The following is a 12,570-nucleotide window of genomic DNA, read 5'->3' as shown; positions in this document are numbered from 1 at the left end:
TATATATGGATGCTGTGATAGGTGTGTATTCCCATAGGTAGACGTGAGTCACCGGGGAGTCAGCTGATGCGAGCTTGACTGACGTGACCTGCCAGAAGCTTATAAGCTTACAATACTCCTACATCCTGCATCATACATCGCGTCAGAGGATTACTCATTTGGCGCAAGTCAACTTGCACATTCTAGATAGATAGATACTTTATCCCAGAGGGAAATTCACAATTTCTAGCAATATACACAACCAATAAGGCATGCGATAATACTAAGAATGTAAAAGTAATAAAATTTCAATTAAAAAGTAAAAAAGGTCCTGTGCAAATCACAATTTATGCTACCTAGTGTACAGTGTATAGTACAGTGTATAGTACAGTTCAGATCAGTGATATCAGTGATAAATGTCTGCCTTGACCTTCCCCTCCTTGGTCTGTGGTCAGCAGCCTGTCACTAAAGCTGCTCCTCTGCCTTGAGATGATGTTGTGTAATGGATGCAATGGATTGTCTATAATTGACAGGAGCTTGCTCAGCGCCCATCGCTCTGCCACAGTTGTTAGGCTATCCAGCTCTGTGCCCACGACAGAGCCCGCCTTCCTCACCAGCTTGTCCAGACGCGATGCGTCTTTCTTCTTGATGTTGCCTCCCCAGCACACCGCCGCAGAGAAGAGGGCACTCGCCACCACAGTCTGAACATCTGCAGCAGCTTTTTGCAGATGTTGAAGGACGCCAGCCTTCTGAGGAAGTACAAGTGGCTCTGTCCTTTCTTGCACAGAGAGTCCGTGTTAGCAGTCCAGTCCAGTTTCTCATCCAACTGCACACCCAGGTATTTGTAAGTCTTTACTAGCTCCACACAGTCGCCGTTGATGGTCAACGGCTCCGGTTGAGGCCTGGGCCTTCTGAAATCCAGCACAATCTCCCTGGTCTTAGTGGTGTTGAGGTGCAGGTGGTTGAGGTCGCACCATGTAACAAAGTCCTGGATCAGTTTCCTGTACTCCTCCTCCTGTCCACTCCTGATACAGCCCACGATAGCAGTGTCGTCTGCGAACTTCTGCACGTGGCAGGACTCAGAGTTACATTGGAAGTCTAATGTGTACAGGCTGAAGAAGACTGGAGAGAGCACAGTCCCTTGTGGCGCTCCTGTGCTGCTCACCACCGTGTCAGACCTGCAGTCCCCTAGTCGCACGTACTGAGGTCTGCCTGTCAGATAGTCCGTAATCAATGCCACCAGATGTGAGCCCACTCCCACCTCTGTCAGTTTGTCTCTGAGGAGCAGCGGTTGGATGGTGTTGAAGGCACTGGAGAAATCCAAGAATGTAATTCTCACAGCCCCGCTGCCCCTGTCCAGATGAATGAATGAATTAATGAATGATGCATTTATATAGCGCTTTCATATGTACTACTGTACACCCAAAGCACTTTACAATCGTATCAGGGGTCTCTCCTCATCCACCACCAGTGTGCAGCATCCACTTGGATGATGCGACGGCAGCCACAGTACGACGGCACCAATGCGCTCACCACACACCAGCTGTATGTGGAGAGAAGAGAGAGTGATAGAGCCAATTCAATGGATGGGGATTATTAGGAGGCCATGATTGGTAAGGGCCAATGGAGGGAATTTGGCCAGGACACCAGGGTTACACCCCTACTCTTTACGAGAAGTGCCATTGGATTTTTTTAATGACCACAGAGAGTCAGGACCTCGGTTTAACGTCTCATCCTAAGGACGGTGCTTGTTACAGTACAGTGTCCCCGTCACTATACTGGGGCGTTAGGACCCACACAGACCACAGGGTGAGCACCCCCTGCTGGCCTCACTAACACCTCTTCCAGCAGCAACCTAGTTTTCCCAGGAGGTCTCCCATCCAGGTACTAACCAGGCTCAGCCCTGCTTAGCTTCAGTGGGCAACCAGTCTTGGGCTACAGGGTGATATGGCTGCAGATGGGTGAGGGATCGATGTAGCATGTAGACAATAGCGTCTTCCACTCCCACCTTCTCCTGATATGCAAACTGCAGAGGGTAGAGGGCATGGCGGACCTGTGGCCTCATGTGGTGTAGCAGCACCCGCTCCATGGTCTTCATTACATGTGATGTCAGGGCAACTGGCCTGAAGTCATTCAGTCCTCCAGGGTGTGGTTTCTTTGGAACTGGGATGATACAGGATGTTTTCCATAGCTGAGGGACCCTCTCCTGTTCCAGGCTCATGTTGAAGATGCGCTGTAGAGGGTCTCCCAGCTCTAACGCGCAGGCCTTCAGCAGTCTTGGAGATACTCCATCTGGACCCGCTGCTTTGCTGGGACAAAACCTCCTCAGCTCTCTGCACACCTGGGCTGCTGTAATCATGGGAGGGTGATCATTCTCCTCTGTGCTAAGGTTGGTACCTGGGGGGACAGAAAGAGCAGAAGGGGGGGTGAGGGGTGCAGCGTTATGAGGTGTAAGTGAGTTGGGGTGGTCAAACCTGTTGAAGAAGCTGTTCAGCTGGTTCGCTCTCTCCACATCTCCTTCAATGGTGTTGCCCCTCTTGGAGCTGCATCCAGTGATTTTCATCCCATCCCACACCTCTTTCAAGCTGTTGTTCTGCAATTTCTGCTCCAGATTCCTCCTGTACCGCTCTTTTGCTTCCCTGATCTGGACTCTGAGTTCCCTCTGCACACGCTTGCGCTCCTGCTGGTCACGTCTCTAAAAGCTGCATACTCTGCATACAACCAACAACACACAAGACGTGACAAAGACTATGGCAACAAGACACACATATAGAAGCAAATCACTAAAACATTTCTAGGGCCTGTCAGAAATGAGCATATGCATTTTGTAACTTTTGGAACTGCTTTTTATCATTTTATTAAAAGCACCACAATTAAACTGTGTCATCTGTTTAATATGAGCTACTGAACAGACATTTAGAGGTTTATTTTAAAATGCAAAGTACTGAAAATCACCTTTTATGCACTGTAAAAAAAAAAAAAAAAAAATAGACTTACATTTTTACACCAAGTACGTTGTAAATGTGTCCCATCAGGTTATCAACAGTTCTAAACACACTTGCGATCTTCACAACCACTACAAATACAGGAAATGTGTCATGTAACTAGACAAGTCTGCTGCGCCCCAATTCAGAGGCTGCATTCTTACTCGCGACAAAGGCTGTCCCAATTCGAAGGCTCCTTCATATGCAGCCTCTAAATGCTTTGTGAAATGAAGGATACAACAGATGAATCCTACCCCAAAGCTGTGTCCCAATTCGAAGACTGCATCCTTCGAAGGACTTCAAAGGCCACTCCTAGGTTGGACTGAACGTTGTTAAATGGGACGGTCTAGCCTACTGAGGACTGTTCTTGTCGCTTGTAACAGCTGCCGTTGATGAGTGACAGTAAAGTTCATACTAGACTTTTTTGAAAGTTCTGGGGAAAAAACAGGGCTCACAAACTGTCTAAACACGTTCACCATGGTCCATTTCTGCAGACAATAAAGAGTATAAACTAGGGCTGGATTATTATGACCTAAAATCAAAACCTCGGTTAATTGAGCATTTTGCCTCGATTACGATTAATGAATGATTATTTTGTTTCTGGGGTTTTTTTGTTTTTGTTTTTTTGCCCTCATAGTTCACTTTCAAAGTTTGTACTGTAAATATGCTTGACTATTAAAGGGTTAGTTCACCCAAAAATGAAAATTCTGTCATTAATTACTCACCGTTTTACACCTGTAAGATCTTCGGAACACAAATTAAGATATTTTTGTTTAAATCCAATGGCTCCGTGAGGCAATGAGCAATGACATTTCCTCTCTCAAGATCCATAAAGGTACTAAAAACATATTTAAATCAGTTCATGTGAGTACAGTGGTTCAATATTAATATTATAAAGTGACGAGAATATTTTTGGTGCGCCAAAAAAAACAAAATAACGAATTATTTAGTGATGGCCGATTTCAAAACACTGCTTCAGGAAGATTCGGAGTGTTATGAATCAGCGTGTCGAATCATGATTCGGATCACGTGTCAAACCGCCAAACTGCTGAAATCACGTGACTTTGGCGCTCCGAACTGCGGATTCGACACGCTGATTCATTACGCTCCGAAGCTTCCTGAAGCAGTGTTTTGAAATCGGCCATCACTAAATAATTCGTTATTTTGGTTTTTTTTGGCGCAGCAAAAATATTCTCGTCGCTTTATAATATTAATATTGAACCACTGTACTCACATGAACTGATTTAAATATGTATCCGGAGCCATCGGATTTAAACAAAAATATCTCAATTTGCATTCCGAAGATTAACGAAGGTCTTACAGGTCTGGAACGGCATGAGGGTGAGTAATAAATGACAGAATTTTCATTTTTGGGTGAACTAACCCTTTAAAGGTGGGATATTTTTTCCTATTGAAAGAGTGATCTGACTTAAACAGCTCACTTTCAGCAGTTATTTTATCTATGGTTCATAACATTTCTTACAGATTTCTGCTCGTTGTAAATCAGATAAAGATAAATTATAGTACAGTACCAGTACGTAATGAGAGCGACTGCGTGTGTAAATTAGTCATACCGTCTCTCTATTAATTGTGAAGCTGTGGGTTGTAAATAGTTCCTTCAAAAGTAGAATACATGCTATAATAAGTTGAGTTTCTAAGCTACTTTATTGATAAATCACAGGACAGCGCTGAAAACTAGTTTCTGTCCTCAGTGCCTGCGATCTTCATGTTTTGTGCATCTACTGTTTGTATGAGTGTTCGTGCCACAATGCAGCTGCGCCAGCACGGTAGCTCGATATAATAATACACATCCGATCGTCTAATCGCTTGAATGTCCAAACTGGCAAACCTTAAAACACATACAACTGTCAAAGTTTACTGAAGACGCAAGGCTCATCGCTCGTGCACCGTCTCTGTGTGTTGACTCGGCGTTCCCCTGCATGTTGACTGGACTGGGCGGAGTCACGTGGCTACACACGCGGTAGTATGTTTTTAAGCGGGAAGTAGCCTATTAACAGGATTAAAAAACCGAAATAACCGACATGGGAAAATTACGTCGGTTGGAGGTTCTGAATAATTTTTTTTTTTAATTATTTTTTTTTACATATGTATCATTAGATATTTGAGTAAGCTGAAACCCAATGCTTACGTTTAAAAGTGTAACTCGGCAGTTTTTCTCTCAAAAAAAAAAAAAAAAAAAAAAAAAAATCCTGTCTGCGGAGAATCCATCTGATCTGTTGTATCCTACATTTCACGGGAAACGAATTATATTGTTATGACATTTTAAGCATATTTTGTACTTTTAAAAGTACTATTCTATTCATTTTTTTCTTAACTATTTCTTTATATGGATTCTTTATTTGTTAAAACATGGATAAATTATTAGATGGATGAATGGATGAATTTATGGTTTAATGCTGCACAGCTAAATTGCATTAATTCTATTAAAATGTGTTTACAATATGAAATAATATAGAAACATACGATTATAAATAAAAATATGAAATAATTTATAAAATAATCAGTCACAACAATACCAACCATCTCTTCACTTACTTAATTATTTAATTTATTTATTTTGTTGTTGCAGTGCAATAAAACTGATTCAGCCGAAAAAATACTGTTTTTATTATGTGCATTAGCTTTACATGTGCATTTTCAGTCTACAGAAAAATATTTGTGGTTATTATGCATTGAACAGAAATATATAATTGACAGACAAATACACTCATGCATGTCTGTTTAAAGGGTCAAGTGGAAACATTTGTGGTTGATACTAAGAGAGAAAGAGTGAGAGCGGCTGATAGACAAATGCACACAGGAAACCTATTTTAACATCCTGTTGATCTACATTTTGCTGCACAGAAGATGCCCATGTTAATGTCTTATTTTCATAGATGTGAGGACAAAGAATATGGAGTTAAATCCTACCTTTATTCAGAGCTTCGTTTTATTCAGATATTTACTTTTATTCATTTAGTTTTCACAGAATGACACTGACAACAAACAGTTATTATTTGAAGCCTGTTTTTTATTATTATTTTGTTTAATCCAATAAAAAATTAATGTTGTTTTTAATGGCATTAGTGTGAATGTGTTGTGTATCATGCATAATTGCATATGTAAATGTATAATCATATATAAAAATGTGCTGCAAGTTTTTTGTATGTGTGTGCATGTGTACTAAATGTGGTGAAAGAGTTCAGAAATCATAGCTAATGTTGCTGAGTAAAGCAATAGAAAGCAGCAAGTTTTCAGTAAGTTGTTTAAACTGAGCAGTAGAATCACATCTCGGCATAGGGATATGAAGATGTCAGCAGTCTATAACAGACTTCAGTGTGGAGGCAGATCTTTCCAGTTTTACTCGTCTCACACTGATGTTTCTCTGTAGGATCCCCCTGAAATAAATATGAGATGCACATGAAACAAACTAAACTATTGTCTTTGATATGGCAACTCTTAAAACAAATTACTGAAACAATAAAGATACCTTAATAAAATCACTGTGAGTATCTCTGCACACTGCTCATAACCTAAAGGTCATAAGAAAATATGCCATTTTAGTGAGAAAATAATGCAAGTCTTAAAATAGTAACTTTAAATATGTATACTACTGTATGTGCTCTTAAATACATAAAAATGTCAGCTGTATAGTCAGTTTTGGTTTTGTATTCACTGTTCAGTTGTTTGCCTTGTATTTCCTTTGCTAGTTTTTCAATATGGTCGTTGACTGAGTTATGCAGGTGTTCCATGTTACGTTATATTAGCCCTCAATTCATTCAGTTCTTTGTTCCGTGACATCGTATTATTATGCAGTTGTGTTTAATCTCCTAACTTCTCCTGTGATTTCCAAAGAGTTATATTAAGACTGTTATAGTATTCGTTGTGCGTATCTTTACACCAGACACTCGTGACATCAGTAAACACATAATGCTACTGTATAATTGTAATACAGCTTTCTTTATAATTAGTCATTTTGATTATATAAACAACATTAAATATGTGAAACTGTTCTTTCATATCAATATCAGATACCTGCAGTTTGAGCGCGACAGAGGCAGTACACACAGATGGAGGACAGGAGTGAGGAGAGGAGAACACACACCAGACACACACTGAACAGCAGCGTCCAGCAGAGAACACAGTCTGATACACGAGGAGTGGAGGTGATGTTGAACTGCTCAGCATGAGAAGACACTGACAATAAAAGAAACATAAACATAAGTCATTTTAACAGGAGGAGACTCTAAACAAACTCATACAATAATCTTTGTCATAATAATAATAATAAACCAAATAATAAATGAACAGTTCGCAATATGTTTTTGTTGTTGTTGTTTTGTTGTTGTTTTGACCTGCAAGAGAGAGACGAGTTGTTCGGTTTTCATAATAGTACATTTTAGATGACGAGATGTTGCCTTTTTCATAATTGACCTTATTCTCTACTTCTCCACAGTAATACAGTCCCAGATCAGAGACACTGATGTTAGTAATATGTAGATCATAAGAATTACTAGAGCGGTTGTGGAGAGAGCTGAAACGCTGTAATATCTCCTGGCCCCATTTTGTAAAATCTATTTCCAGAGAGGGTTGATTTTCCTGAGAGCAGTTTCTTATCCATACAATGATGGAACCAAGAGTTAAAGAGCGATCACAGTAGAGAGTGATGTTGTCTCCAGGTCTGACTTTCATCTCCACTTCTGCTCCATAGATTCTGTTCTGACTGAACAACAAAACACCTGTACAAGAGAAAAATAACTTTTAAAATTGCATTATGTACTTTGAAATTGACCTGCTTACAAAATCTCATAAATTTCAATGTAAATAACATAGAAAAATAGTATAATCTCTCTTACATAAAAGCATGAAAGAAACGATTGACCTCTCCATTTCAGTGAGTGACTGTGAATAACTGACACTGGTGGTGGTCTTGATGCAGATGTCAGCTCTTATCTGATTGATTCACATCAATGGAAAGTTTTAATGCTTTGAGACGCGGGGTTTGGAATTACATATGAAAAATGAGAGCTGTGTCAACCAGTCACCAGTTTCCTTTCATTTGGTTGTATCAATGAATACATTTCATTATTCCAGAAGAGCATTTGTTGTGAAAATGTAAACAGACCTTGCGAATCAAAATTCTCATGCACAATTCAGGCCATGTAGTTCCTTTATAATGAGATGATGAGTTGAATCAGGTATAAGGACAGATTGAGAACAGATTGAGAATCACTGGGCCAGAGTCAAATTCACAAGCTCTTTGATTAATAGTTGTGAGAAAAATAATGAAAAACATAATACAGGAAACCCACAACCTTTTCATTCAGACCACTCTGAATGCACATGAATGCATTATCTGAGATAAACAGTTCATATCTTCTAGTTCATCACTCACCAGGCATGAGGTTTTGTGTTTATGTACTTGGCTTGCTTAAAGCAGTTCAAACAGTTTTGCTTATTGTATTGTTTTCATTATAAAAATGCACTCTCCACTATAACAGAAACATATAATGTACAGTATTTATTCCTCAATTTTTATTGGCACAAGCACATCTCATAAGTGCTTATATGCAGTCCAAATGGGACTTCACTGTTTTCGTCACTCTGCTTGTCTTTGTTTGCACTTTCAGCCTGTGCATTAGTGGTGGGTCTTTTCCATGACCCTAATCCACACATGTTCTTTCTCATAGCTGTGATATTGTGAATGTATTTCTGTAGTGAAGACTGGCTTTCGTTTGCACAAATGTTTCATTTTATTAGGTGTGCAATTAATAGTTCTTTAGATCACTGTGCATCTATCTGCAATACCTACTTGACCACGAATGGATTCAACTCCAGAGAGAATACCAGGCTGATTCTGGATGTGGTGAATTGGCAAAATTTAAATCTCAGAACAGGAGTAGAAGTTTCAGTCTGGACATAGGAAATCATCAGTATGCTAGACCTACAGCACAGTATAGGTGGCAGTATGCGCCTATTTATGCTCAACTTGTCGGTATAGAAGAAGAAGAGGAGGAAGAGCAGGAGAACGAACATGAAAAAGAAAGCATATGAACTGTTTGTGACCAAAGTCCTTGGACAAATTCCAATAGAAAGTGAGTTTAGCGCCCTGTTTACTCACTCCGAAAGGGGCAGAGCAGGGAGCAGGGCATTTGTGGGTAATAATGAAGCCGTTTGGAAGAACGCACTTGGCAAAGGAAGCGATGAAAGACCATGTAATTTCTTCATTAGCTTCAAATGAAATGTTACCACGACAACGAGAATATTATTGCTGTTAAAGGATTAGTTGACTTTAAAATGAAAATTACCCCAAGCTTTACTCACCCTTAAGCCATCCTAGGTGTATATGACTTTCTTCTTTCTGATGAACACAATCTGAGATATATTAATAAATATCCTGATGCATCCAAGCTTTATAATGGCAGTGGGAACGAGTATGAAGCTGAAGAAAGTGCATCCATCCATTATAAACGTACTCCACACGGCACCGGGGGGTTAATGTGTAAGATGCATTTGTGTAAGAAAAATATCCATATTTAACAAGTTGTAAAGTAAAATATCTAGCTTCCACCAGACTGCCTTCCATATTTTCCATTATTTTCAATGAAATGCAGGATCATGTCAGTAAGACACTTAATTTGTTCTGTACATTTTACGGTGGAGTCTTTTGTAAACAAGACGACACAGGCTTTGACTTTTAATAAAAGAGGACGCCGTGCCAACTTGAACTATAGGAGTGTCACGATATACCGCTATTGACTATAATACATTAGGAAATAATGAAATTAACTGTTGAAAATGTTAACTGTCAAGATGATTGACCAAGCAGTTTAGATAGATTTCTAGTTCAGCTGACATCTAAAGTCTGAAAGATCAGAAGTCAGACACAAGACAGGACATGATTATAAAGATTCTCCAGGACTTAAATTCATTACAGAAAAATAATATAAAGGTACAGTTTTCATGAGTTACAGTTCATGTGGAGTTGAAAGGTAATGAAGATACAGATGCATTAGCAAAAAAGGGCTACAGTACGAGAAATAGTAGACATCAATATTCTTTTAGGTCAGAAATTAGATGAAAAATCAAAAAGAATATTCATAATAAAATTATTTTGGGATACCAAAGTAAAAGGTAGACATTTGTATTTCATTCAGCCAGGAGTGGGAAGGTTATCAGGTGAGAGCAGAGAAGAGGAGAGAATAATAACAAGCCTAAGATTGGGACATACAGAGCTAAACAGCACAATGCACTTAATAGTTAAACATTCAACAGAACCATGTGAGATGAGCGTTAATGAGTCATTTGAACATGTTATAATGCAGTGCAATGAATATACAAGGGAAAGAAATCATTTAGATCCAGAAGTAGGAGGTAGGCCTAATGAAACCTCATTAAAGTTGCAGTATCTAGGAATTACAGCTATAAATGTAGAGGGTGAATGAGACAGGATATTATTATTATAATTATTATAAAATAATAACAATAATATATATATATTTTTTATAAACACGGGGGCTGAATATGCACTGATATAGGCACACGCAAGTAGCGTGTCAATGGTCCAGTCGGGAGATAGGTGGCGGTAATGTACTTGGGTGTTGCCCACCGCCGCAAATCAAGAAGAAAAAGAGATCACGCCTTGGTATATATCTAAAGATTTTGCACCCTACACACTACAGTCGCTATGTTTATCTCCTTGCTAGAGCAGCTAGTGGTAACACAAAAATGTCTCAACGTAGTAGAAGATGTTATGTTATTGGCTGTAGGAATGAACATAAAAGTATTCATTTACTTCCGGCATCTGTGCCACTGAAGATGCAATGGGTTAACTTTATTTTTAAAGGGAATGCGCCCAAAAATATAGGTAAATACGTATATGTTTGTGCTAACCATTTTACGCCAGACTGCTTTGTAAACGAGGGTCAATACAAGGCAGGATTTGCATTAAAGTTGTTAATTAAGGATGGATCAATACCAACGGTCCGTGCTCCAACTTCATGTCCAGAAGACGTAAGTATCGATATTTTGTTAACGTGTGCGTGTACAATAATTAATAAATGAGCATGACGCAACATAACCTCCCCCCCAAAAAAAGTTATACTACATGTATCTTTGTGTTAGCTGGGCTTACAGTATTTAGTGTGTTGCTCATCCATCGTTGCGAAACGGATGAAAAACTCTACAACAATTATATAATTCGCCAACTAAGCATTCAGAAACGTTCTTGTGCATTCTCGAAGTTATCACTTTTGCCGGAGTCTTTTCTTCTTCAGTGTCCTTCTCTGGTTCATAGAGTCCAGTATTCAGTAGCAGGGAAAAGGGGTGGGCGGGAGCAGCAGCTCATTTGCATTTAACGTGCCTCTTTTAGTAAACCAAAGCGCACGACAAATGTCTCCAAAAAGAAGGAACCTATTGTGAACTGCCTGTAGTTGTAGCTGAGGCTTGGAAGAGTTTGGTTCGTGTTGTCGACATGTCGAGAAGACGCTGTTTTCTGCGCTGCAAAAGCAAAACCACGCTGCATGGACTTCCAAAGGACGAGGATGTGAAGAGTCAGTGGTTGAAATTCATTTTTACAATGGTACCACAGCAGTTTAACCCCAACCTTTTGTTATGTTCCCGTCATTTTACGGACGACTGCTTCTCAAATCTCTCCGAGGTCAATGCGGGATTTGCAAAACGTTTATTCATTAAAGATGGGGGAGTACCTACATTATTTGGGCCTTCTTGCGCCTCTGGATCAACTTTATTACAACCTGTAAGTATGATTATGTATATATTTTGTGCCGAGTGTTCAAAATACGTAGTTTTGTGTTTTATACTGTGTACACCCAGTGCACAGCTGTAGGCCTCTGCTAACCGGCTATCTCACGTTACTGTCTCGAAATAGTTCTGCTAAATCAATGATACAAACATTAACGAATCCTCCGTAGCTGAAATTCAAAAAAGACTGGGCCATCTGACCAATCAGAGCAGAGTAGGCTCTCTAAGAGGAGGGGAGAGACTCCTTGGTCGAACTGTTTAATGATGCAGGGGAATCCTTTTAAAGGGGTCATGAATTGAGAAATAATTCCCCTTGATATTTTGACATATGCGTTTATTGTACTATAAAAACATCATGTAAGTTTCAGAACTCAACTTCCTCGTTAGTCCAAAAACATTATATCATTCAAAAGAAAGACTGCCTCTGCAGAAGATCAACGCCTACTTCTACGCCATTGCCTGTTCAGCCCCGCCCACCGATTCACGCATGTAGTAGGAAGAGCAAATGCGCGAGAGACGCAAACACAGGATTACTCGAGCAACAAAACGATAGAGATGCCTCTGAGGATTACAAGACGTTGTGCAGTACTAAGTTGTGGAAAAGCACAATCTTTGCATTGCCTTCCGCGTGATCCTAACATTAGTAAAGCGTGGATGAACTTTATTTTTAACGAAGTTCCAGATCGCGTCAATAAGACACTGTTCGTTTGTTCGCTTCATTTTACTCCGGATTCGTTTATAAACAAGTCGCAGTTCGACGCAGGCTTTTCCGAGAGACTGAAAATAAAAGATGATGCTGTGCCGACTATACTGGAGCCGACAGTAATGCCCCAACACAAATGTG

The 12,570-nt window shown here is 39.8% G+C and overlaps 2 protein-coding genes across 5 annotated transcripts in view; one reads left to right on the top strand and one right to left on the bottom strand.

Annotated features, from left to right (window-relative positions):
- Positions 1-12,570, bottom strand: part of stim2a (tromal interaction molecule 2a) — a 165,035-nt gene that overhangs the window by 96,406 nt on the left and 56,059 nt on the right. The window lies entirely within an intron of this gene.
- LOC127518702 (piggyBac transposable element-derived protein 4-like) overlaps positions 10,589-12,570 on the top strand; it is a 33,760-nt gene continuing 31,778 nt past the window's right edge. The window contains exons 1-2 of one of the 4 annotated variants that reach the window (XM_051905716.1): positions 10,589-10,976; positions 11,396-11,721. In XM_051905716.1, coding sequence (XP_051761676.1) covers positions 10,964-10,976; positions 11,396-11,721 — 339 coding nt within the window. In that variant the 5' untranslated portion in view covers positions 10,589-10,963. Of the gene's footprint in view, positions 10,977-11,395; positions 11,722-11,747; position 12,570 lie in introns of those variants that run through there. The other 3 variants (XM_051905744.1, XM_051905737.1, XM_051905728.1) reach the window with 3 other exon arrangements.

Source organism: Ctenopharyngodon idella, chromosome 1 (assembly GCF_019924925.1).
Source record: "Ctenopharyngodon idella isolate HZGC_01 chromosome 1, HZGC01, whole genome shotgun sequence".
NCBI lineage: Eukaryota > Metazoa > Chordata > Actinopteri > Cypriniformes > Xenocyprididae > Ctenopharyngodon > Ctenopharyngodon idella.
This window is presented reverse-complemented; position numbering and strand designations above follow the sequence as displayed.